General features: G+C 50.1%; 1 protein-coding gene across 3 annotated transcripts in view; it reads right to left on the bottom strand.

Annotated features, from left to right (window-relative positions):
- UNC13D (unc-13 homolog D) overlaps positions 1 to 26876 on the bottom strand; it is a 43635-nt gene that overhangs the window by 3321 nt on the left and 13438 nt on the right. For 2 of the 3 annotated variants that reach the window (XM_019494455.2, XM_059732138.1), the window contains exons 6-32: positions 25537 to 25603; positions 23111 to 23303; positions 22245 to 22289; positions 20840 to 20908; positions 20493 to 20562; positions 19248 to 19352; positions 18681 to 18773; positions 17070 to 17173; positions 16060 to 16177; positions 14719 to 14843; positions 13498 to 13588; positions 12955 to 13011; positions 12271 to 12368; positions 11853 to 11904; positions 11082 to 11212; positions 10342 to 10462; positions 9226 to 9369; positions 8790 to 8888; positions 7965 to 8171; positions 6281 to 6349; positions 4944 to 5023; positions 3932 to 4037; positions 3751 to 3822; positions 3213 to 3296; positions 2506 to 2626; positions 1205 to 1328; positions 62 to 267 (exon numbers count right to left, since the gene is read on the bottom strand). In XM_019494455.2, coding sequence (XP_019350000.2) covers positions 62 to 267; positions 1205 to 1328; positions 2506 to 2626; positions 3213 to 3296; positions 3751 to 3822; positions 3932 to 4037; positions 4944 to 5023; positions 6281 to 6349; positions 7965 to 8171; positions 8790 to 8888; positions 9226 to 9369; positions 10342 to 10462; positions 11082 to 11212; positions 11853 to 11904; positions 12271 to 12368; positions 12955 to 13011; positions 13498 to 13588; positions 14719 to 14843; positions 16060 to 16177; positions 17070 to 17173; positions 18681 to 18773; positions 19248 to 19352; positions 20493 to 20562; positions 20840 to 20908; positions 22245 to 22289; positions 23111 to 23303; positions 25537 to 25603 — 2851 coding nt within the window. The remainder of the gene's footprint in view (positions 1 to 61; positions 268 to 1204; positions 1329 to 2505; positions 2627 to 3212; positions 3297 to 3750; positions 3823 to 3931; positions 4038 to 4943; positions 5024 to 6280; positions 6350 to 7964; positions 8172 to 8789; positions 8889 to 9225; positions 9370 to 10341; positions 10463 to 11081; positions 11213 to 11852; positions 11905 to 12270; positions 12369 to 12954; positions 13012 to 13497; positions 13589 to 14718; positions 14844 to 16059; positions 16178 to 17069; positions 17174 to 18680; positions 18774 to 19247; positions 19353 to 20492; positions 20563 to 20839; positions 20909 to 22244; positions 22290 to 23110; positions 23304 to 25536; positions 25604 to 26876) is intronic. The other variant, XM_059732139.1, reaches the window with a different exon arrangement.

The following is a 26876-nucleotide window of genomic DNA, read 5'->3' on the forward strand; positions in this document are numbered from 1 at the left end:
GGGACTGGCCTAGAACAGAGGGCTAGGGAAGTAGATGGAGACTAGTAAAAGTTACAGGTACCGGTGGGTTTGGGATGGGTCAGTGGCAGCCGTGTTTGGGGCACTGTGACTGTGTCCATCTCATCGTCATTCTTGTTGACCCCTGGCACATTGCAGAGGGGGAAAAAAGCTTCTCCTTCCAGATCGTTGGCTCCCAGGGTGTCGTAGTCAAACACAGTGAGCAGCAGGCAGGCCCCCTCCTGCTGGCACTTCTCTGGAGGGACCAAACTGTGAAGAAAAGGCATGAGGTATGAGCGGTCTCAGCCATGTCGTGGCAGCCTGCCCATGTGGGGCAACCAGAGCGCAGGTCTCAGGCTGACTAGCATCTTAGCAATGACTAAGACAGAGTCTAACAGCAGAGAGGGCGGCCAAGCAAGAGCCACTGGATCCAAGCAGGGGTCCTCACCCTCCCTCTTATTTGTCCTGCTGGGGAGCCCAGGCAGCACCCAGCACTCAAATGAGCAAGTGACATCCATGCGCATCCACACAAAGCACACAGATGGGCCTTGAGGCAAAGAGCTGGCACCTAAGTCTTTGCTCAGCCCTCATCAGTGACTTCTCTGGAGTCAGACCCAGGTGGTTTGTGCTACGGTTACTTGATCCTGCTTCTTCAGAGGTGGGTGCAAATCAAAAAAGACAGAGTGAACCTTTATGCTCAGCATCTTCTCTGCCCCCAGAAATAGGCCACAGCCCATCACTGTTGGCTCCAACATGGACCCCTACCTCATTCCACAAGGCCCTGTCCACCTCCTTTCACTGTGTGCTGTAGCCTCTTTGGGGGTTGATCTTCAGGCCAGGAGCAAGGGGCTGGCAGCCAGTAAGCTTAGCATGCCGCGCTAGCAGCAGCCAGACAGGCAGGGGCAAGAGTGGCAAAGCACTGTGGGCAGACGGGCAACCCTATGGCAGGCTGGGGTGAGGGCTCCCAACCACAAGCCTGCCCTGAGCTGTGATTGACTCTCACGGGCCTGATAAGAACATGTCCTGCTCTTGCTGGAAGGGCTCAGAGTTTTCCAGGGAGGAGGAGCAGCGGGAGAGCCCCTTATCAAGGGAAGGTGTGGCTGGAGGGGGCTCTGGGCTTAGCACATGCTCTGCTCCCACCACCATTGCCTTTGCCTGGGGTCAAGGGATGGGATGCCGCAGGATGGATGTGACAGCTTGGACGTACAATTCAAAGACCTCATCAAACAGTGGATGGAGATCGTTCTTCTTGCACTGAGTCACCCGTGCCACCACCTCAGGAAACTCATGCCGTGGCTCCAGGGTCAGCTGGACGAAGGGGTCGCTTGAGCCTTAGGGAGATGAGAAGGGAGCATGGAACCAGGCATGTTTCCTTCCCCTCGCCAGGTCCACAGTTGTTGCAGATACCCTTATTCCACAGCACCGTAGCAAATGCTGTAGGAGGATTTCCCATCCCACTATGTGTTGATCCAAGCAGAGCTCACACCCAGGGCCTGGTCCCTGCTTCACACGCAGGTCTGCAGGCACTGCTCTTGGCACTGCTCTTGGCTCCAGGTACACTGTCACTCACACACATCCACACCCACACCAACCCCCCCTCCCACCACGGACCCGCCCCACTGCTTTACTTTGCCCTAGCAGACATCAGTTTCCCAACCAAGTGCCCAAGGCCAGTTGACCACCTCTGGTTTGCAGCTGCCCACACTTCAGGGGCTGGATGTTGGGATCTGTAAAGGTCAAAGAGCAAGGCTTTGTCTCCTTGGGATTCTGCTGTGGCAACAGGGTAGCTTCTGGCCAGGTCAGTGTCAGCCCACAGTGCTTTGCTGACCATCCCCATCACAAAGCCCAGCGTCAAACGGGGTTTGGGACTTCTTGGAAGCCAATGGGCTATGGGGAAGGTCGGGGCTGGTGGCCAAGGGGAGCAGAAGTGGAGTTTCAGGATGCTGCAGTGAAATGGCAGTGCCCCCCTCCGGGTAGCAACAGAAACTGCAGCCTGTTCCCTAGAGATTAGCCCCAGGGCCAGGTCCTGTGGCCTGGCAGAAAGGATGTGTCCAAGAGAACCAGGGGCCACCATAACACAATGGTATTTGCAGCCTGGCTGCTGCTCACCTGCCTCAACGTGTTCCCCTTGCATTCCCTTTAGTGGGCACAAATGGTGTCACTGTGGTGCAAAGTGCCCTGACTCTGGGTTGAGGTTTGGCTTATTTGGCCCCAGCAGCCCCCTATATGTTACAGGTATTGCTGGCTTTCCTGGGCCATGCCCAAGCCTGCAAGCAAACTGTCCCATGAGCTCAGACCAACAGCCTACCACAGCAGCTCCCTGTGCATAATTCAATGCAAAGGGGTCCTCTACTGCCATGTACTGTTGGCATCTGTACCCCTCGTCCCCTGCCAGGGCTAGAAAACACTGGAGCCATCATCAAGGACAGCTGATGCCTTACGCTGAGACTGTAGCAAAATAAAAATGCATGTTGGAGTTGGCCGTTGCTCCAGCCCCTGGTGTCTCACCATTTGAATCCAGAGGGATGAGGTTGACAGCATTAAGGATTTCAATGCGGAGCTTCTGGTCGGAGGCCCGGTAAAGTGCTTTGATGGTCACAGCCCCGTACTTCTCTGAGCTGGTCGCCAACTGAGATACATAGAGCACAGCAGAGACAGCACATATCAGCAGTGTCTCTCCAGTATTGAGAGTGGAGAGGCCATGGGTCCTGCTGGGGGCTGAGTATGTTGGAAGAGAGGGGGGCTGGCATTGGGGTTTGCAGCCCAGCAAATCAAAACTGGGAGGGGCGGGGGGCAGTGTCACCTAAAGAGAGATGGGTGGCTCTATACTGGGGTTAGATAGGAGCTACGGGGGTGGGACAGGGTGTGACACCTCCTTTGCATTTCATCTGCTAAACTCCCCTTCCCAGCTGGACCTAGACTATGAGGTGTAACAGCCGCTTCTCAGCTCCCGATGGCCCATGCCCTGCCGGACTATGGGAGCTGATGACAGGAGGGGAGATTATGTGAAGGTCTTGTGCTTTGACTGGGAAGGGAAGGGGGACAAGTCCTGGATCTTTGCCTCTTAGACAAATGGCTAAACTCAGGCCAGTTTGGCTAGGGAAATGTGACCTGCAGGGTCATGATGGAAGAGTGATATGAGACGGACCAGCCAGGCTGGGTTTGGGATGGGAGATGGGACTGTATCCGAGAGGGAAGAACCTGCCTGCTCTCACCTGCTGCTGGAGTCTGTTGCTGAAGTATTTCTGGATGAGCTCCCGGCTTGTGGCACAGCGGAGCAACAGCTCCTTCTCCAGGGCCTGCAGGTGAGAGGAGAGAAGCATCTCAGCAGACCCTGGACAGCAACACATCGTGCCCAGTAGAAAGCACCATTTGGAGCAGCTCTCCCAGCCCAGGTGTCATGTGCTTGACCACGTTGGGGGGGGGGGCGGTGGCAGAGCAGGAGCAGCAGGCAATACCCCTAGGAGATGCAGGGAGGGGAGCAGAGGGCATTCCCTCCTCCTTGATCCCTCAGCCCTACAGCCATCCCCAGGGAGTGCTGGGAGGGATGATCGCTCAGTCACACTCCTAAACCCTCACAGCTCAAGGACCAGGCTGGAAATTTACTCTGTCATACAACGAACGTGCTTGTCACTGCTGGCTTTAGCACAAGGTCAAGCATCCCCTAATAGCAACCTTTTCTGCTGGATCACCCTTTGCGAGTGCTCCAGGGGAAGTGGAGGGGGGAGCAGGGGGACGGCAGTAGCTTCCTACCATGAATGCTTCAGTGTGGAGGGTGTCCTTGGACAGCCCACAGCCCTCCGCATGGAAACAGTGCTCCAGGTTCTAAGGATGCCAAAGAGAAGAGCCTGGTTATGTGCCACAGGGAGACCCGGGAAAGCCAGGCCACTCTCCCCCTCACCCACCCCACCACCCATCCTCACGTCCCACTTACCTTCACAGCAAACTGCAACTTCTGGTAGTGCCTGGAGGAGCAACCCTGCTGTTTGGTGGCAGTGGTCAGGACATGCAGGGTGTGGTTCCAGAGCAGACCCAGGAGGCTGTTGCAGGGGAGTGAAAGGCAGAGCTGGGAGAGGGTTCTCAGCTGGCCTATGCAATGCAGCACATGGTGTCAGGTCCTGGGTGTCACAAACCTAGGCCCCAGTGGAGACAGGCAGCTGCTGGTCTTAACCCAGTTACACAAGGGGGAGTTTGCACCAGGAAGGAAGATGGGGAAGTGGAACTTGGGCTGTATCAGACACACTTGGACTGCAACAGCAACATGGGCTTGTTCCACTCCAACAGAATCAAGCTAATCTACTGCAGTAACAGTCTAGATGGTGTCCGAGGTGATGGTTACCATCAGGAGCTTGGACCTCAGTGCTACCAGTGACACACTACAGCTCCCTGTGTGTTCATCTCATGGCTGGGGGCAGTGCTGGTCACTGTGCTGCTGCATCATCACTGCACTGATGGCCCAGGATAGGGGTAGGAAGCCTCATGGGGGTGAGATGTGAATGCAAGGACCTCACTGCACCAGGTGGCAACTCAGAAAAGCAGGGGTGGTGATGTGGGTCACTGATTAGGTCTGCCCTGCCTACTGTGTCAGCTGGAGAACAGATTTGCCACTTCCCCACTGTGGAGAAGGGGGTCTTGGGTGGGGGCTGCTGTTCAGTGCTAGGTGAAAGCCTTTCATGTCCAGACTCTGCACAGCGCAGGTGGCCAGCACTACACAAAGTAAGCCTGTTACTGAAGGAAGGGGCTTGCAGTCCCACTTCGATGTTACAGCAGGAGCACACCTCAGCACAGCCAAAGCCCCAGAACAGGGGTGTCCCGTGTATGCAGTGAAGGAGGACTGGTGAAGCCACTGTACCAGTGCACAGCCTGAGGTGGGAGACAGGCAGCGCCACCTGGATCTTCTGACCTCCATGTGCAGCACAGTGGTGATTCCCAGCCCTGCAGCTCACCTGTTAAAGTTCTCCTGGACCAGATGCACATTCAGGTACTGCAGCTCCGACTCCAGGAACTTCATGAGAGGCGTGATAGACTGTGGGGAGAGGAGGGGTGGGAACCTCAGCAGGAGCGCGGCCCTGAGACCTTGTCTCCAGCAAAGAACATCTGTGTCAGCAGCTCCCAAGCTTTTGGGGCTACTCAGCTGCCTACCAGCTAGGGTTGCCAACATTTCAGGATTGCCCTCGAGACTCCAGGAATTAGATATAACTCTTCAGGAGACTACCGAAAGTCATCCAGGAGATACATGATGGGGCATTCATTAAAAAGAATATTAAATGTTGAATCTGATGTATACAGTAATCCAGCAGGTTTTTAAAATGTAATAGTAATGTGTATTTGCCTTCCTGACAAAGTCTAAGCACCATAATCCATAACTGATATATGCAAGCATGCAGGCACATTTGTATTGTGTGCCATGGACACATTGGCATTCTGGAAACCTCCCAGAATATATTCAAACAGACTTGGCAATCTATTACTAGCCCAAGAGCTGGGCCAGCTGGTATCAGCATCCTGCTCTGTGGTGCCCTGCAGCTATTTCTGGGAATGTCTTTTTTTCCAGTGAGCACATGCTTCTGGGGCCTGAGTTTGGCAGGCAGCAGCACACAATGTGGCATGGCTTTGTCACTTGGGTGTCTGTGGCTTCTGCCATAGTGCCCATGTCCAAGAGCCAGCCAGACCGTCCGTACAGCAGTCCCAGATGTAGCTGGCTGCACTAGGTGCCTCACACTCACAGCCTGTCTACCAGGGCTTACCTTGCCCCCCACCTAACCTCCCCATGACACCATGGAGAGGTGCGGGAGGTTATGATTCAGCAACTGGCAGGAGCCAGCAGGGTTAAGGGAAGCCTTGAGACATCTCACGTCTCATCTGCCTAGAACCTGGAGCAGAGCATGTTGCAGGTACTGCCTGGGTTAAGCAGCCTCACTGAGCTGCTACTGTCCCTAGGCCAGAAGCAAGCAGTGCTGGTTTCTCCCTAACCCCCAGACCCAAGTTGACTCAGAGCCAGGAGCAATGGGGAGGGATATTACTGTACTCAGGGGCTTAGAACTTAATTCAGTACAAAGGCTGTATCAGCAGGCCCCAGCCAGGGTACAGCTCTACATCTGCTGGACAATCTGAGCAGGGGAGAATCGACCCTCTCAACCCACTGGAAGAATTATTAGGACGGGGGCTTCTATACAGCCCCCTCACTGTAGCACTTGGGCCTGGAGGAGAGCTGGGCTGAGCGCGGCTGGTTCAAAATAGCCTCTCAGCTATAGCCCATGGGGCATCAAGGCCTGGCACTTACATCCTCTGGGCTTTTGGAGTCTCTGGAAGTCGACAGCTCCTGGATGTGCCTGGCGATCCCACCTTCCAGCTGCCAAAGAAACACACATGCATTGTGGCATATAAGGGTGATTTGGGATTCAGCCTTGAGTGGCTGCTATTCACACTCATGTGGGTCATGCCCTGATCCCTTCTGCACATGCTGAGAAGGTTGTATAAGCTCCAAAGTGGACTAGAATCACCTGGATATATGTGCAAGGCCCTTTGCATGCAAAACTACATCACAGGTAGGAAAGTCACAACTGGTGGGTGGGCCTTTGCCCAAGAAACAAAAGACCCTGCTTTTATGGTTTTCTGCATCAAAAAGGGGCAGGTCCCAGAGCCTTGCTGTAACCACCACGCAACAGGCTGGGCCCTGCCTGAAGCATCCTCCAGGTCTCCTCTTCACCAGGCAACCAGAAGGAAATGATATGTGGAGCCAGGAGACAAGCCAAAAAAAGGAGGAGTGTGGTTCAGTAAAATTGCTGTGTTTGACAGGCATGGTCCTGGGTTCTAGCCCCTGCTTCTTAGGGTGGGTTTATCTTGTCCCCTGTGCTGTGCTGCTTCTCCCCTCATTAGGCTTTCTGATGCTTGTGTTCAGCAGTGAAGTTGGACATAGAGCAGTTAATGCTTTATTTCAGAGCCCAGGCCCAGGCTAGAACCACCATTTTTTCATGGACGTGTCCACCTCACTGAGCCAGACTCTCTCGAATTTGCTTTAGTTCTGCTCTCATGATATCTTGCCCTCCAAACTGCCCACTAGTCCAGGTTCAAGAGAAGGGCAGGATACTACTTTGCAGCACTTGGTCTATGGACTGGTGGTGAGAATGCTGCCCTAGAAAGTGGGTAATGCAGGTTCAAATCTTGTTGCTACAGGGTAGGGAATAAGCAGCAAGATTCTAGGGCTTGGCAATGAAAGGGCCCTTTTCTGTTTTATCTCTAGCCCGTGTACACCAGTTGAACCATTTCTTTGCAGCCCGAAGCCAGTGTGTGTGCAAGAGCCAAAAACTGCAGGCACACAGTGATCACTGAGCTGTGCGCAGTGGCCAGAGGACTTAGCCCTTAGAGCTCTGTCACCCATGTCAGACACCTTCCCTAGTGCTTCCCCACAGGTGTCCTGGCCATATGCAGAAGCACTTGGACCACCACCACCCACCATGAAGCCAGCAAGAGCCACGCACTCCTTCAAGAGTTTACCCAAGAGAGAGAGCCTTTTCAGAGGTCTCCTTTCTCTCCCTCCTCCCCAGCCTTCCCTCCTGTCCCAGGAGAATGTGCCTTGAAATCCCCTTCAATGCACAGCCTCATCTTCTACCAACAATACAGTCTACAAGCTGCACCCTCCATCCCAGCAGCTGGGAGCAAGTAGCTGTGCTCAGCTGTCCCCAACACAATGCTTATACATAGACACCATCAGTACAAGGCTGGCCCCTGCAGATCCTGCCCTCATCCACCCTGGTTTTCCATCAGGACCTAGATTCTACAGGGAACCTGTACAGTGTGCCTACAGGCCTATTCCCAAGACTAATGGAGTCCATAGGCATCCTACCACTGGGGCTTCCATAGACCCTCGATCTGGCCCCATTCAAGTGTGGGAGCATTCTTGGCTCCACCCTCAAACACAAGCAGGAGCATATAGGTAGGGGAAAATGCCAAGCCTGGGCAATTACTTTTGATGCTAGGGTCTGCACCACGTCTCTGATCTCATGGTCGAGGCAGGAGACGGTGCCCTGGAGCTGGTTGTGCAGGGTATGCTGGATCTGCTCAGGATCAATGGTGTCCCCCATCCGCCGTTCCAGCCGCTCCCAGTCCAACTGCAACGGCAGCCTCAGGATCAGCAGCCGCAGCTGCTCAATGTTGTTCACCACAATGCAGAGCTGGGTGGAAAGGGGAAAAGCCCCTAACTATGTGCATGAGCCTTGTGCTGTCTCCCCCACACCTCACCTGGCACCCTAGACTGCTCTATACGGTAGCAGTGTCCATACATGCTCCCACAGGTGCTCCCAGTGGATGGGTCTTGTACGTGGCACTGCTACTGCCAATATCCATGAGACTGACTGAGCTGAACTACTGGCCAGTCCAGTGGTAGAACCAGACCCTGCAGAGTTAGACACCCAGGCCTGTGCTTTAAGCTCACACTATGGGGGATTACCTGGCTGGTCAGGGTACAGGGGTGGCACTCAGGGCTCCTTCTTTCTTTCCTTGCACTCTACTCAGCCAGGGTTTCAGCTCACCAGGCAACTGGCAAACTACGGGCAACTCAGTCCTCCACCCCACCTCTGGGGAGGTCTAACCATCTTCTCCACCAGGGCAAGGCCCTACAAATGAGTCAGATCTCACCAAGGCTGTGGGCAAATGAAAATTGCGGTGTGACCTGCTGAAGACTAGGCCAACATAGGAGGTAGTGCCATCTCACCCTTCCCTGGTGGGCAGGTGAATGCTGGGGGGTGGGGGCTGGACTGATCATGGGCCCCAAGACCCATCCCTCTATCTACCCTGTTGGCTGCATTTCCTTCGTCCTGCTGATTTGACGACAGCTCCTCTGCCCTGGTCTTGATGAGCCTGCAGTACATCAGAGCGATTTTGCACATGTCCTAGAGGAGAGAAAGTGGAAGCAAGAGGCACTGAACGTGGGGTACGTACAGCAGACAGAACACTGCTCAGAAATGTTCTGGGGGCAAGAAGAGGCTTTGCAACTCAAGACCAAATTGATGAGTTATTTTATCTGGCATGATGTCTCCAAACGGTTCCATAAAAAAGGGATTAAAACCCCAAAGAGCTAGCCCAGGTATAAAGCTAACCCTAGGGGTGGAAGATCTTCCTTCCTGATACCTATGGCTGGTGCTCTGAAGCATGAGATTTGGTCACCTCTCTTCCGGGTACCTACAAACTGCTGTTACTAGTTCGGTTGGTGTTGTTGGCTCTACACACCTCAACGAGCTTCACCATGATCATGAAGGCCTCCTCAGGATCAGGCCAGTCTAGCTGCTGCCAAGTCTTCACAATCTGAGCATAGCAAGTGGACAGGTCAACAGTGGATGTGCTGTGTTTGTTCAGCTCCCCAAGGGGCACCAGCTGGGTGATGGGGCAAGAGAACACTTGGTTACTGAGTGTCTTGTAAATAAACCAAAAAGCAAAGCCAAAGTAAAGTCATCCCTTAATTTATACCTCCCTGGACCTGCCTTCCTGACCTTTCCTGTCTGCTGCTGCCCCCAGCAGGGACCTCCTTTTGGCCACAAGAGAGACAAGGTTAATGTGTGGCAAATTTTGTTTTGCTTGCCAAGACCTGTATCCAGCCAGTGGTGCCACAGGTCTCTCTCGCAGCCTCATCCACCCAACTTTCACTGAGTTAGTTTAGCATTGGCAAGAAGTACTTGGAGAGTGAAGTTTTTTGTCTCTGGGATGGGTATAGCATGGGCAGAAGTGGTATAAGACCTACTATCCATCAGGCTTCAGCCTGACTTGGTCAGACCATGCTGGTGAGAAGAAGTGCGTCTCTGACCCCAAGGTCCTTTTAATGCTTTGCCTCTCTGCTGAACCAGCTGGGGACAGTGACTGGGACATGCAGCTAGACAGATGCTCCTCATCTCATAACATGCAAGTGTCCATCATCTGTCACCTTTAATCCAGGAGAACACAACAGTGCCTGTGGCTATGTGAAACTGAGGGGTCAGAGATTTGGAAAGCAAAGAGGGGAAGGGCACTGCTGGAGTATCCCATTGCTGTGTGACTCTGCAGGATCAAGTGTTTGAGGAAAGACACGTTAAATCTAAGTTAGGCCTGTGTGTCTCCCTGGGACTGCTAGGCCATAATGGTTCTTACAGGAATGAAGTGTGACTACTTCTCAGGTAGAAGAGAAACATGCTAATTTTTAAGCCGTGGGCTTTTCAATACACATTATAGCAAGGGAGAAAAGATCAAGGCAGGGACTGAACTGGTTGGAAGTGAAAGAAGCTCAAGATAATGGGTAAGAGAGTGTAGAGAAGGCTGGAGAGTCTTAGCGTGGCCAAGGAGAGTCTCTTTCCCTTGGTTGAGTCTTCATGTTACCTGGTCCACTTGGATAGCTCGCTGGGTCCTCTCCAGTGCTATAGAGTAGGTCTTCTGGAGCCACTTGGGAATGGCCTCTTTAAACCACTGGTAGAAGTCAGTCAGAGCAAGAGGGCCATCCCTGGAAAAAAAAGGCATAAGATTGGCTTCTATCCCCCAGCAGAAACAAGACAGAAGGCTACAGATTCTGGTTCCACTCAGACTTGAAAAATGTGTACCCCACTGAGAAGCATTAGCACAACTCTCTGCATTATCTAACCCACCACCACAATGACATGGGACAGGAACCCATGAGCAAGAATATGAGCATCCTGAAGTATTTCCTGAGCCATACATCTAACTGAGACCCCTGTCTCTGCCTCTTAGAGCCCTATCTGCCTCTGTCTGGAGCTCCAGCGCCCCATAACCCCATCCAGGATGATATCCAAATCTTGACAAGACATAGTCAATTGTTTAGCCCTTCTCTCCTTGATATTACTGCACTGAGGGTTTGTCTAGACTCAAAAATTAGAAATAAGGCAGAGTGTGACTTCAAAGTGCAGTTGTTATGGAGTAACTCCAAAAACAAGCACTAAAGGGAAGGTCCTGGAAAGGTTTTTGGACCAATGAACATCTTGGTTTCACTCAACCTTCTCCAACTGGGTCAGAAGAGAGTCCATTAGCTAATGAGTTCCCACCTCTTCCATATTCTGGCACTGCTGAGATTTATCTCCCAATGAATGACTCAAAGGGGTCAGTACCTGCTTGGTAGAAAGGTGTTCATTCGATAAAGCTCTTGCAAACTGAGGTAGAGCTGGAAAAGGCTCTCTGCTGTGAGCTGGGACATGCCACTGTCAATCTCACTCAGCTGCTCCTTCACATGATGTGAAACCTGCACCAGATGGAAGGAAAATGCAGGGAAGCCAGTGGTGGAAGATGGGTTAGTGAGAACTGAAGAAGGATTTTCTATGTTAACTGACTGATAGAACATGCTGCCCTCAGGACTGATGTTCAAGCCAGGGGACCGCACCTGATTAAGGGTAGCACAAAAAGAGGATCAAGGGAGTAATACAGTAGAAACCTGCTCATCCCCATTTTATGGGTGAGAAAGCAGTGACCCAGAGAATTTCAGTGACTTATCCAATGTACAGACTAGCAACTGAGTCAGCGCTAGAGCCAGATCCCAGCCAGGAGTCTCACTCCTTTGCTACTGCCACTAGGCACAAGGCCCAGATTCAAACTTGCCTCCCTTGAGCTCCTGGTTAGTCCCATGATCTGGCCTCTGGGACTAGGGAATGGGAGTATGGAACAGTCCCTCCTTAAACACCCAAGGGCTGCCCATGACCCCACATCCAGGGCTGGAAATGCAAGGGTTTTTCACCATGACTGCTCATTTTCTATGAACCCTTGATGGCACCTGACACCACACAGCATCCCCGTCCTCTGCAAGGGGAACCCAACAGCTGGCTAAAAGTCTCAGAACCACTCTATTCTCTGCTGTTCTGACTGGAAAACAAGGAAGGCTTATTCACCAGGTCCTGCAACTCCAGGTAGGCCACGGAGAAGAGATCCACTCTCAAGGTGCTGCAGGGGAGAAACAAGAGGTTCAGACAGACAATTCAAGGACAGGCTTGTCAAACCCACTACACAGAACCCTCTCCTGCCCAGAAGTCCTAAGCCCTGCATCATGAACTACAGCAACCTCAGGGACTACAGCTGGTAAAGATCATGTGGAAACTGGTCATTAAACTCTGTCTCCTGATATGATGTATAATGCACCACAAGGGATTGGTTCCAGCCTCACTCTTGATTCCACCATATATTTATAGATTTGTGTTTTTCTTTGGCATCCAGTAATGAGCTTGGGTGTTGTAAGCTCCTGTACTCTAACCAGCTGTTGAAGCAAGTACAGGGTGGGGGTTGTGGGAACAGCCTACATCAGCCACTTACTTGCTGAAGAATTTGTTCCAAATTTTGCGGCATTGCTGGAGGTCACAGTTCACCTCCCCAAGAAGCCTGACCAGGGCTCTGCCATTCTCCTCCATGCCCTAGGAAGGAAAAGAGAGGAAGGCACAGCTTGGTTTGGGTACTCAATGATTTCATGGGGTAGCAGTCCATCGAGCAATGGCCCTCATTCCTGTCAGTTTGGGCACCTTGCCGTCATGAATGGGTTTACTCCACAACACCCCAATGAGGTATCTCAGCCCCATTTTATCAGTGGGGAACTGATACACAGAACATGGCGAAGCAACTTCTCCTGATTCCACAGCGAATATATGGCAGGATTTGGGGTTGAGCACACATCTCCAGAGTACTAGACCAGGGTTTTTAACCATAAGCCCATCCTGGGAGAAGAATGTGTGGGAAAGCCAAGAGAGCAGTAACCTGGGATACTCTGAGTGACTGCCCCATTCTGTGTTATATGGTGGGTTGCACCAAGTTAGCACAACCAGGGACCAGAAAACATGTAAGTGCTGTCCACGTCTTGTAGGGATGGCCAGTTGCCTTCTGTCACAGCTGTGACGGCTCAGCCCTTTCTGAGAAAGCACCATCCCAGTAACCCCCATTCCCACCCAGCAGGTCCCTCAGCTGGAGCTCAATACATTGCTGCAGGCAATGGAATGGGGCTCTCACCCTCGTCATGGGCTTCAGGTGCTGTTTCTTCAAGTTAAACCACTCCATAGTCCCCAGCTGCAAGGGAATGAGACAGAGAATGGAGGGAGGAAAGCAGGAGTGGTAAAGACAGTTCAAAAGCCTCACTTACTCTAATACGCGCATGGCAGGGAGAGGAGAATGCCCCCTGCCCATCAGAGATGCAGCAGGCTGTCTTCACTGGGACACGGAGCAGAGCATGGGGCAGGCAGGAAGAGCAGCGATACTGTGGCATAGCGGGGAACGGGGGAGCCTGAAACTGGGGATCTCCCACCCCCAAGCAGGAGACTCCATACAAACAGCACACTGGAGGGAAAGGGGCATCTTGCGCTTCTCCGCAGCAGCCTCAAAGGAGCACTTCAGAAAAGCTACTGGCAGCCCCGTCTGCTGGGAGGAGGCCCAGGACTTGGAGCCATTGGAGGCTGTGCTGAGGAAAGGGACTGCTCATGGGATGCCTGCCAGAAGCAGGAGGCCTTGGACTCAAATGGGGAGGAAGAGAGCCCACACATCCCGGTGGCACTGTACCTTGAGAGCCTCGGTCACCATCTGCTGAAGGTCAGGGGTCAGTGAGCAAAGCTCCCGAAAGGCTTTCATTTTGCACATCTGCACCAGGACTCTGTAAGGCCAGAAGACCATCTGTAGTGAGGCACAGCAGAATCCCTTCCAGGACAAGGACTTTGCCAGACAGAGACAAGTCCCTTTATCCCCAAGCCCCCCAAAACACACACACACACACACACACATTCTTCTTCAGAGTTTCCTTCACAGAAAGGTCCCTGACATCACTGTGAGCTCTGGCCCAGTAGCTAGACCCAGAGAGAGGAATATGTGGGTCCCTGAAAAGACCTGGAGCTGGCAGCCTGGAGGACAGAACTGAACTCTGAGACTCAGTTCAGAGGGTAGCAGGTACGTCACCCAGCCCAGTATGCCTCAGGGTGAAAGAAAAGGTTTGAAAAGCTTATTGCAGAGGGACAGCCATGATCTTAGCTCACACCAAGGACTGAACCAACAGAGGCATCACATCTTGAGCTAAAGAGGCCAGGCTTCCTTGCTAGGACAGTGCTGTAACCTCAGTGTATCATGAACGGTGTGGCATCAGTAGCATTCATCTGTGTTTCAAAAAAGGCCCAGCAAAATAGCAGTATGGCCAGTGGTATAAGGGCCTTATCTGGCCCTCCGAGGGAACTCTCCTGAGAGATCACAGGAAGAAACAACATCTAGATACCAGACTAGGAGGGGAAAGGTCCCTTGGGAGATAATAAAGGGAGATGGGGAAGAAGAAGCAATTTCCTTATAGAACAGGCTCCCATGGGAAAAAGTGGAAGCCCCAAAACTTGAATTGTTCAGAGGCAGAGTGGATAAGGCAGCACAGGGAACAACAGGCAACAAACAGTTCAGAGAACCTAGGGATAAGCCCACACCTGGGACTCTCAGAGACAGGCTGGCTCAAGCACGCCCGACTCACCCACTTCCACTCTCATATGCCAAACCCCAAAATGTGACAGTGAAGTTGTTCAGAGACACCCTATACAGCACACTGGAGATAGCGATTGAGCATGGCCATGTGAGGACATCTCCAGAACAGCTTCCCTGCTGAATATCCAGGCTTGGCGCATACAGGCAGGAGTGGGTGGATTGTCTCATTTCAAGACTTCCCACCCCCGAGAACAGCATTGACATGGTGCAGACAAACCCTAAGAGGCCTAGTGCCCGTTCCATGCCCAGAAAGGTTGGCAGCTGGCTGACCTGAGCAATGACTGCAGCCTCTGTGTGGACTGAGGTGTGGAGAGTGGGAATATGATGCGGTACTTCTGAAGGAGAGACACACCGTAGGCCAGCAAGGACTCAAAGGACTCGGCCAGCTCTGATTTCTGGGGAGAAGGAATTAAATGCCATCAGTGGCAGCTTCAAAGACCTTAACAAGGGGCACAGCCTCTCATATGAACAAGGCTGGTCTCCAACCAGCATGGCATCAACACTGGGGGGAACCATTTCTGCATCTGACTACAAGAAATAATGTCCAAAACCTACTGAAAATTCTTTGCCCTGATGCAAAGGAATCCTCCAAAGTATTCTTCCTCTCTCAGTAAGGTGCTGAAATTACTCTCAGTAGCTGAGAGGCCAGAGCTTAATGGATGCATCTCAATCTGCGACTAGATGATCTTATAAAAATATCTGTGTTAAGGTTAAATTGAGGTTTGTGCTTAACCAGGGATTCAGCATCATGGGGCTGCTAGGAAAATGCAATGTGTGGTGGGGGATGATCAGGGATGGCAAGAATGGGGACACTGTTTGGCTTTATTTTTCCCCACAATATTTCTCTTTAAGTCCCTCTGGTTGACAGGATGGCAAAGGGAACTGATGTTGGTGTCAGAGGGGCCAGAGCCAGGTGAGCCGGCAGGCAATCTGGGAACCATAACAGTGTCATCTGTAATGCAACGTAGCGTGCCTGGCTGTGTCAGCCTCCACTACAGTGTACCTCTGCCCCAGCCTAATGGGACTGCTTCCCTTGAGGTGTGAGGCCATCCCAGTCGCAGGGTCCTATCCAGCTCTTGGTCTCTTCAGAGACAGCCAATTAGGGCATCAGGCACCATGGTGGGGTGGGTTCTTGTGAACACCAGTCCTCTGTGGGCAGGATGGGGACCTCATGATGTGGGCTGTTAGATGGCAGTGACTCTCAGCCATTGTTTTCCTGGATTGAGGCACTTAGGCCATGGCCAATCTCCACTTCATGGAAGAGAAGGTAACAGTTTCTCACATGGGGACGTGGTTCTGTTTGTAGATTAGTTCCCAACTCATCAGTCACTTAACAGGATGGATGATGGCATGACATCCCATCCCCGAGGACCCAGGCTCTGCTCTCTCCTCACACAGCTGCTGTAAGGACAAACCACTGCCACATTTCTCAGCCAGCTGGTGTATGCCATGAACTCCTGCTCATTCTATAGGGGGCCTGCACCCATGCAGACCCAAAGGACCCTATCTGGGTGGATTCCCAAGTGACATGAAGAAGCTCTCTTGGCTGTAGTGGCTTATGGAAGGACTCCTCCAACACCCCCAGGCTTGAGCTTCAGTGCCTGGTCATACCTGCTCAGGTTTCAGCCTTTCCTGGGCCCACTGATACTCAATGCTGGTGATCTGGTGGAGAAGGCAGCTGCTGTTGAATTCTAGGACCTGATAGAGCTTGCTGTAAGCCAGCCACTGTCTGGATGGAAAAGGAAAGACACACAGTGAGGACCCAATGAGTGAGGAACTATGACTGACCCTCCCAAAGGGACTTGGAATATTTGCAAAAGGGGAAAGATAATTCTCCCTCTTCAGTGATCATGGTGGCATGTGCTCTGCCCACCACCATCCTTTGGGAAGAATACAGTTCATCAGGAGAATGAGGGGTTCAGACTCTGGCACTGTTTATCACTCCAGGAGGCCATGAAGCAGCAACTGTCCAGGTTCTGTCTCAGGCCCAGGGCTTCTATCTTGCTTTCTCCTTGTTTCAAGATTTGTGACAAGGGAGCAAGAGGGGAAAAGGGATGAAAACAGACAGTGGCAGTGAAAACTCTCCCCACTGATCTCCATGCTCCCCTGTCCCCAACTGCAACTGTGGAAGGAGCAGCATAAGGGGCTGCCTGGCATCTGCTCACAGCCACAATAGCAGAAGAAGACCAAGAGCTCTGTTAGTGTCACAGGGCACCATCAGGAAAGTCTGCCTGCAGCAACACACCAGACAGAAGTGACCAAACAAATGGGGAAAGGGCAAGGCAGTCAGAGCTCTGGCTGGGATTAGCACTGGCTGATAAACTCACCAGAGGCAGCAGATGTGAGCCTCTGCAGTTTAATGGTCATAGTGCTATCCCCTGTTCTGCTATTGAGCTTGTTATTGAGGGAGCTCAAAGCACATCCTTCACTGTACCTGAGGTCCCTGACATCCTTGGGTACTGTTACCATGATGAGAAACTGAGGCATGGAAGTGGGTCAGTGACCTCCCCAAGGTCAAAGAGTATCACTGGCAGGGCTAAAAAAAATAGAAGCCAGGTGGCCTAATCCCCAGACACAGCTGCTGTAATTGCCCCTAGTGCATGCGTGCATGTGGTACTCACGCCATGACCTGGTGGAAGTCAGATAGGTCCTTCTGAGTAGCATGCAGGTACAGGATTGTGCTGGCATGTTTGCTCAGCTCCCCATCCCAGGAGATACTCCCAGCCTGTGTGGGGAACGAAAGTGTGAAAGGGTCTGAAGTAGCTACATTAAGAAAAGCTCATGTGCCTCATCCTCTTCCTTCAGGCCCTAGGTAATACTAATGAACCAGTGCTGTGACCTTCCTATTATTATTGCCACAGCCCAGATCAGTTTCCACATGGTTCCAATGTCTTGGGCTCACTTTCAGAGGTGATCTTATTGGGAAGCAGCTGGAAAGCACTGCATTGCAGGAGGAGGGGGTCTGCAGATATGGTTGCACTGGGCCCAGGGGCAGATGGGTGGGGTGCACTGGTGCAGCTGTGCCACCACCCTCTGATTCCTGCTCCACTCAGACTTTAAAACCACTGGCCACGAAGGGCAGGGGGATTTCTATTCAGGCAACCCTGAAGGAGTCAACTGACTTCATGGCTCATTATAATGTGCCTGATCCCTGCTAATCTCTCTTCACTCACAGGTGTTAATGGGTATTCCTACATGAGATGCTAACTGTGCAGTAGCCTAAAAACTCTGCACAGTAGCATGCTGGACAAAACCTGTGCGAATACACTACTGTGCAGTAGTATTAGGCTACTGAGCAGTTAGGGTCAGTAAAAAGCCATGTGCTGGAGCTACTGCACAGTAGCACCAGTAACTGCACATTGATTTATTAGTTAGTTATGCAAGTACTACACTTAATATACAGTAACTATGGTGCATTAATGATCATATAGACACACCCAATCCTTCTCCTCTTTTTAATGGTGTGGATGTTCTTTTAATCAAGCTAAACTTTCTTCTGCATTTTTGCTATCTGTTAGCTATTTCTGGTAATATCTCTTTTCTGTTTCACAACCCTGCAGACTGTTCTTAAACTCTAGCTGAAGACCCTGGCTCAGGCGTGGTTATATTAACATAGGTGAACATTAACTCAAGTGCGGACATGACTGACAGCAAAGTGTTGCATGCACTGTCAAGATGCGCAGGAAGACTAGATTTTATTTTACAAATATGAATAAGACACACATTTAACTATAATGATAATAGGACAAATAAAATAATATCTTTTGATTTTTTTGGCTCTTTTTAATTTTTTTTTGGCACTTTTTTTTTGTTCTTTTTAAACTTTATGTATAATTTAGCAAATTAGTGTGCCTTCCTATATATTATATTTGTATTTTGCTTTGATCTTAAACTGAATAATATAGCTCTAGGCCTCTAGCATATTCGTAACACTTTTGGTTTCTCTATAACTGGAGAAAAACATGTTGTGTTATATGTGATGATGCACCACATCCTCTGCACCTCCTTTGTCAACATCTTAGATCTGCCCATGCCTGGGCCAGTCTTCACAACCCCTTCCAAAGAGCAAGGACCTTATCCCCAGGAATTAAACTCATGACTTTGGAAAGCCCATTGCAAAATGTCATGTCTGAACACCACATTCGAATCTCGTCTGCTCTGCAGCAGACACTTAATTTCTCCCGTGCTCCTCCCCCAACCAGTTTCCTTCGCCTTTTCAGCTTTGCACGTACCTGATGCTGCAACATCTCATATGACACCATCTGCTGCAGCAGGTGGCGATGGACAGTGTAACTCGGCTGGGTCTTGCTCAGGAAGGTGGACCTCTGAATGAGAAAGAAAACCAAGTGAACAGGGAGTGAGAAGGGAGGGACCCCATTTCCTTGGGACCTTGATAGGGAGAGCAATGCCCAAGCTGCCACATAACTTCCTGGAGAATCTGTACTTTATGGCAAGTCAGATCTAAGTAACAATGTCCCTTGTGGGAAGCTGAAGACCCCATCCTGAAGCGTGGGGATAAAAGGCCCGATTTTCAGGGTTATTAAGCACTAGGTAGCATCAACACCAAGCCATGGACCTTGATTATGGAAGGACCCTCATAGATGCTAGAAAGCTGCAGGTAGATAGGACTCACAGATGAAAATCCCAACTTCTTATTGCTACAGCAGGTCCTAGACCTTCGATCTCTGTTGCCTCTTGACCAGAGAGAGGATCAGCCCCTGCTAAATTAACCCTTGCAAACAACCCACAAAAGTGATGTTTCTGTTGCCCCATTTTTCCCAGCTAGAGGTTCCTCCTACCTTCTTGTGAGTCAGCAAGAACTGCAGGTGGCACTGTCCCCTGTTGGGGTAGGTTTCTGTCCGTGGCTCCAGGGTGTACCACTGGTCATCCCTGCAGTGCAGGTCCTGCAGACAGACAAATGAACAAGATGTCAAAAAAACAGGAGCATTAGCAATAGGAATGATCTCCATAGATATTTTGTTGTGTTAACATGGCAGGGATATGTAATATCAGGCAATTAACAGTTATACTGAATTCACACGATGCATAAGGAGAATTTTTTTCCTTGTTTCTTGAATTAAAATATAAAATTCATGAGTAACAAATTGCATGTCTCAATACAGATCATAAGCAATTTTACTGCTGGGGGTGTTGCTAGTAGGTCCAGGGAAGTGATTATTCCCCTCTATTCAGCACTGGTGAGGCCACATCTGGAGTACTGTGTTCAGTGTTGGGCCCCCCACTACAGAAAGGATGTAGACAAATTGAAGAGAGGCCAGTGGAGGGTGACAAAAATGGTGAGGGGGCTGGGGACATGACTTATGAAGAAAGACTAAAGGAACTGGGCTTATTTAGTCTAGAGAAGAGGAGACTGAGGGGACTTAATAGCAGCCTTCAACTACCTGAAGAGGGGGTCGAAAGAGGATGGAGCTGGACTGTTCTCAGTGATGGCAGATGACAGACCAAGGAGCAAGGGTCTCAAGTTGCAGCAAGGGAAGTTTAGGTTAGATATTAGGAAGAATTTTCTTGCTAGGAGGGTAGTAAAACACTGGAACAGGTTACCCAGAGAGGTGGTGGACTCTCCATCCTTGGAGGTTTTCAAAACCCAGCTAGACAAAGCCCTGGCTGGGATGATCTAGTTGGGGATGGTCCTGCTTTGATCAGGGGGTTGGACTAGATGTGACCTCCTGAGGTCCCTTCCAGCCCTAACTTCCTGTGATTCTATGATCCTTCTATTGTCTAGTGAGGCATGGTGTACTCTAGGGTTATAATGTAATTACGGGTACATTGGTCTGAGGAAGCAATGACTATCTGAGGAGGTCAGCTTAGGCCACCAGCTACAGCTAGTCACTTAAGGACGAATGAACAAGCTGTGCTGTTCGGAGCATGGGCCAATCAGGAGCTCTAGGCCTCATTTCACCTCACTCAGGGATCACAGTCCTGTCTAAACCCCATTAGGTTGAGATAATGCCTGTGAAGTACACTGAAGTTTGTGAAGGAGAGCTCCTACAGAACCACGGAGCATCATCACACTTAGCTCTCACCTGCAGGCGAAGAACCAAGTTCCCGAGGAAGTCGTCCTGACCTTTGTCTTTTCGAGCATCCTTGAAGATCCTGGAGAAGAAGAAACCAGCTGAGTGAAGGAAGAAGTGTTACCTATGAATGTAAAATATCTATGCAGCACAACCCCAGAGTGAAAGAAGGTTGCAAAGGCATGACAGAGCCACTCCTAAGCCTGAAGCATGGAAAGACACAGGTCTGGCTTCCACTTCCCAGGCCTGGGCAGCAAGGACCTTACAGCGCTGCACTCTCAACAGCACTTGGACCAGCACACATCCTGCTGATGAAGTGGGGCTGCTGATGGCACAGAAGTCCCAGCTTTTGTACTGACCTCTTCAAGCCATGGAGATCTGTCAGCTCTCCCAGCTTGTGCCGCACGGATTCCACTACATCAGAGTCCCTGAAAGGGAGAGGCGTAAAAACAGCAGGTGAAGATGGGATGCTGCAAAGGTACTGCTGACATTAGTTTGGTGGTGATCCTGGGAGCTGAGGATTCAATCAGAGCCAGCAAAGTGGCCTTCTAATAAACATGGACCATGGGACAGGGCAAAATTAGCTCATTGAACACGGGAAGAAAATCAGTTGTTTGGGGTCACCACTAAGAGATGATGTTTGGAGTAACAAAATACCCTGAAGAGCTGGAACAAAATGGCAGCGACCCTCAGCTTTCTCCTTGTAAAAGTGGCATGAAGGCAAGTACCACAAGGCCTTTGCATGTCTGCTTCACAAAGAAGCTCATGCCTCAATTTTCTGTTGCCTTGCAACCCATGTGAATGGCTAATGCCACTGCAAAGCAAACAGAAAATGCAACCCTTCTAATTTGGTAACACAACACCCCCACTTTACAGTGGCATGGGTGACCACTTGCAAAACAAGGCGGTGGAGAAACAGGCTGCGTGCCTTTTCTTGGTGTTCTGTGGTGGGATCTAGGAGAGTACAGGTTCTAGGAGAGTCTAAGTGAAGCTCCCAGGACCTTCTTCAAGTATACGGATAGATTGGGGGTCATGACTGACCACAAGATGAACATGAGCCTTCAGTGTGATGCTGTGGCTAGTAAAGTGACCAAAACGCCGACTTGCATCCATAGATGCTTCTCAACTAAATCCCAGGATGTCATTTTCTCATGGTACTCAGCCCTGGTGAGGCCACAGCTAGAGTACTGCATCCAGTTTTGGGCTCCACAATTCAAAAAGGATGTGGAGAAGCTTGAGAGAGTGCAGAGGAGAGCCACGTGCATGATCACAGGTCAGGAAAACAGACTCTACAACGAGAGGCTGAGAGCCCTGGGACTCTTCAGCCTGGAAAAGCGCAGGCTCAGGGGTAATCTGGTGGCCACCTATAAGTTTATAAGGGGTGTTCACCAGGATCTGGGGGAACATTTGTTCACCAGAGCGCCCCAAGGGATGACAAGATCGAACAGTTATAAACTCCTGTAAGACTGTTTCAGGCTGGACATAAGGAAGAACTTCTTTACTGTCCGAGCCCCCAAGGTCTGGAATAGCCTGCCATCAGAGGTGGTTCAAACACCTACTTTGAACGCCTTCAAGAGAAATTTGGGTGTTTATCTTCCTGGGATCCTATGACCCCAGCTGATTTCCTGCCCCTGGGGTAGGGGGCTGGACTCAATGATCTTCCAAGGTCCCTTCCAGCCCTAATGTCTATGAAATCTTGATCTCTGAACCCCAAGTTGGTGCAGGTGCATCTGTGCTATTGAGAAGAGCAATGATCACACTCACCACATGTCCAGGTGGAAGCTGGAGTTGGCTGCATCTTTAAACTCACTGCAATACACAAACAGGAAATGCATTCAATGGGTTTTTAGCAGCTTAACTCAGGTCACAAATATTAGTTAGGAAGGAAGGAAGAGTAAGAGGATAGAGGCAGGCCAGATGTGGGCCATGGAGCTGTGTCATCCAACCCACCCAGCTCCCTATGGATGCAAAAATGTGATGGGATGGAGTAGTGGCAGTGTTAATTGCCACACTCCTGCTGCCACATTGCCAGAGAAATGAAGAGCCCAGTAGGCCAGAGAGCATGGCCATGAGTGCTGGATTAGGAGCAGAGGGCTAGATCCTGGTGCATGGGGTTAAGACAAGGTGGCACAGGACCCGATCTGGGTGTATGGGGCCCAACCCCACATGCTGACCCCAGCCAAACCACTCATCTGGCCCTTGAGGCTAAAGGGTTGAGCACCACTGATATAGGCACAATCACACAAGCTAATTAGCATGGCTGAATGACAGGGCCAATAAGTCCGCCTCCATGCTATTTAGCCTAGTCACCACACTGCATGGATGTGGCTATACTGTTTAAGAGATAGCCCAAGCGAAGCAGCATGGTTTGTGAGAGGGAGCTGCTGTTTGGCATGGGAAGTTTGCAGAGCAGACATGGCTTAGAAGTCTGGTTGCTTAAAAAAATTAAATTAAATATAGGAGCTTGTTATTTAATAAGCAGAGATGTGTTTATAGCATAGATAGCATCCTACCAGCCCCACCCATCACTACCAATCTGGAAGATCAAATTTGGAATCTAAACTCCTTGTCAGAAAGGAGACAGCCAGAGCAACAGGGAAGGGAAAGGAAGGGGCAAGGGGGAGACATACAGGATAAATGTTTCATCCCACACGGGACTGAGCGTTTGATTTATGACTTGAGTGCGATGGATCTGGTCTTCAGGGATCAGGTCTTTTACCACAGCCTTCATCCGCTTCTTGTTCTCCTGAGAGGAGCTACTGTCACTGCAATGCTCCTGGCTCCTGGCCTCGATCCCCAGCAGGCAGTATGGATCGCTGAACCCTGCAAGTACATGGAATTAAAGACAGAAATCCCTCCAAGCGAATCACCTTGTGTGACAAAATGCAACAACAAAGTCCGTCTGTCCCTCAGGCAGTGATGATAGTGCTTTCAGTCTAAGGATACAAATAGACAAGACATTTGTTCTGGGAGAAACCACTTTATCCGAGGACAAAGTTCAGTTTTTCAGACATCCATATCCATTGTCCCAGGACAAACCCTAAAAAGGTTCAGGGGATAAGAAGTGCTAACAGTTCATCTCAGGACATTGTGAAGTGTGTCTGAATGGTTGTCCCAGGACTGTATCACAGGATCAGTGGCAGAAAGCAGTGCTCACTAAACCCCAGCTGGAAGGGTGATGTGTATACAGGCCAATCCTGGGATATTTGTGTTCCAGGATAAACATAGATACAACTTGTCCTGGTGTAGCAAAACCCCTAGCTTTTTTTTTTTTTTTTTTCTTTTAAATGCATTCCCTCCCCTTCCCCAACCATTTCTGACTTTTTCTTTCCCTCGCTATTCCCTATAGATAAGTATAAGTGAGCTAAGACATAGGATAAGCTTCAGCACTCTATTTTGGTAGCAAGCTGTATTTGTTTTGTTTTTTCTCCTTCTTTATATTGTATAATTATTGTTTATATTGATTTTTACTGTTCTATATTACTATTTTACTGGTACTATATGATTTAGGCCTACATATGTAAGTTAGCAAAAGTCATGCCAAGTTTCCATTTTGTTTGTCAAGTCTCCATCCTGTCCCCAGACCCGTCTGTGTAACCCATGACTCACACCTACCGCTCCTATGTAACTTGGTTCCTGAATGAATGGGGATGAATGAGGGGGCTTGAGAGACAATGGCAGTAGGTCTAAAAATAGCTCCCTCTGAATGACCAAACCATCAACACTAATACCTGGACCAATGACCCAGCCCTTGGAACCACCCTCAGCATTCAAGAAACAAAAGATGAGGCAACCCACCATTGCGCCAAGGCTGCACGTGCTTAGTAAGAACACCAGGAGCCCTCTGGGACAGGACTGACATTGCCCGGACAGGCCCTCCCATAGGAGATCAGAGGAAGTCTGTCCCATAAAAAGGGATAGTGAAGACCGACTCCTTGGGACGCCCTCTCCATCTGGACCAAAACCATGCCACACCACCTATCCACCCAGAGGTCCTGCCGGTGACCCCCTCTGGACAACACCTACTGGACAAGGACCCCTTTCCAGCCTGGATAAGTAGCTATCACCCCCTACCCCCTCTTCAACCAAGGACTTGGACTCTGCTTCTCTTCCCCACCTGGACTCCAGCCCTTCCGCTGGGTCTCTTTCTCCTGCTGCCATTGTGAGCGTGCGTGTGTGCTGGTGACTTCATGGGGCTGTGTAGGGTGTTGTCTGTTTGGTAGACCTGTTGTTTTGAGACCCCAAGTTGGGTTTTTGTCTGTTTCCTGCCTGTTTCCTCCTTGCTGCCACTTGTCTGCGCCTCTCCTGCCCCGGTGTCTCAGCTGTCTGCCTCAGTTTCCAGCCCCAGTCTACCTTGGGTGGCCCCAAGCCTCAGTTCCTCAGCCAGCTTCTCTCTGGTCCACCAGTTCTGGTCTCAGTTCTGGCAACTTTCACTCCCTACACTTTAATTCTCTCTCACACTTTAACCTTCCCCCAAGTATCCCAGGTACTCCAAGCACACACACACACACCATCCAAGTTAGGAACTTACCTGTGTGTATGTGTAGGTGGGTTGTGTGTGTGTGTGTATATATATATGTTATTGTGTGCATGATATATGAATTAGTGATCTGTGTCTAACTTTGCGGCTGTATAGTGTATGTGCTTGAATTGGTGATAGGTATGCATGTGCCTAGGCTAGTTTGGATGTGTAAGTGCCCAAGTTGATAGTGTGTGTGTGTATGCACCTAATTGATTTGCGTGTTTGTATATGTGCAATTGTGTCACACCCTCCTGTCTAACAGCGCAATATTGAGATCCTGAGAGTTGGCCTGACCCCACAGGGCAACACTGGTATAAATGCAATATCTGTTCCTAGCCCAAAAGGCTCAAAGTACTTCACAAACATGCAGCACACCTCAGTCTGTGGCTTAAGCTGAGGTAAACTAAGGAATGGACTGGTATTACGATTTGTCCAAGGTCAGGGTATCAGCAGATTCAGGAAAAGAACCCAGCTCTCTTGGCTCCCAAGTCTCATGTGCCAATCACTTAAAGGTATACATGTTTTTCTACTCACCACTGACATCTTTGCCCAAAATCCCCTTGGCTTGCTTCACAGTTGCTTTCAGACAAAAAATTGGGCTCTAGAAGGAAAAAGAAAAAAAAAAGCAACCCATTTAAATAGGAACTGTCCATCATGTAGAGAACTGGATGGACATTCATGGGAACAAGGGTATAATATATACTGTTTCAGCACAGCCACTCCCAAGAATTCAACAATCACAAATCAGGCCACCCCAAATCATGAGGGAAATGGCCAAGAAATTCAAGTTAAAATCAGAGATTTGGGGTTCATTTTTATTAGACTTCTGGTTTCCAAGCCTTTCAGTTATGATTTGAAGCTTTTCTCTGCAGCTAGGATGCCTAGTCATTTCCTTTATTCTTTTTTAGAAAAGGAGAGCTGAGTCTGACATAATCACATGACGCCAGAAGCTGGAGCTATAAGGAAAACAGAAAGCAGCTTTCCCTTTCCTTTCTTTTGCTTTATGTGGGCCTGCCTGGTGCTATTTCAAATTCAGCTTGCATGACATTTTCTTACATAGCACAAAGGAGACAGCACATCACAACTCCTTCAAAGCAGCATGTCAGACAACCCCAAGTGCAACAGGCCATTGACCGAACCATGGACCTGCCTAGACACACAACACTGTCTAACGCAGAGAGTGCACAAAGCAGAGGTCTACGTTTACAGTGGAGCACCCTGGTCTGTCACCCTCCCACAAGCCGTTTTAATCACTAGTCCAAATTACTTTCTCAGATTGTCACGGCTCTTTGGGTAAATCTGATATCTTTTATTAGACCAACTAAATAGTTGGAAAAATTCTTCTTTGCAAGCTTTTGGGTACAAACACCCATCTTCAGGCAGAGGTCTGCAGAGTCATGAGAACTCCCTCTTTCTGCCCCAAATCTTGTGGCCAAGTGGACTGAAGTCTTCTCTCTCCAGCACCCATCTCCTGGCACCATGGCTGGGACCTGTCAGAGCTGCCAGGCTGTATTCTGTAGTCCTGTTAAGGAGCTTTAATCTACACTGAGTGAGAAGGAATGTGAAAGCTTCTCCAGCCCCTTTTCCCTACAGGATGTTTCAGACATACCAGTGATTTGCAGAAGGGACAAAGGCAGATGGGTGGGGATCATCCTATATAACTTGCTTTCCCCTTCATCAGGGTGGATTTGTTCCCCTGTTCACTGCACAGGCCAGGAAGCACAAATTAATCTATGTGGCAGTGATTCAAAGACAACTTGTTTCCAAAGAAGAGTCTGCAAGAAACTCAAGTAGCCAGCTGCTGTCCATCATTAGACATGACTGAGCCCTTGGGATGGACACACTGGATCTAATCTTTCTATTATTCTATACTG

This window comes from Alligator mississippiensis, chromosome 8 (genome assembly GCF_030867095.1).
Source record: "Alligator mississippiensis isolate rAllMis1 chromosome 8, rAllMis1, whole genome shotgun sequence".
In the NCBI taxonomy this organism is placed as follows: Eukaryota; Metazoa; Chordata; order Crocodylia; family Alligatoridae; genus Alligator; species Alligator mississippiensis.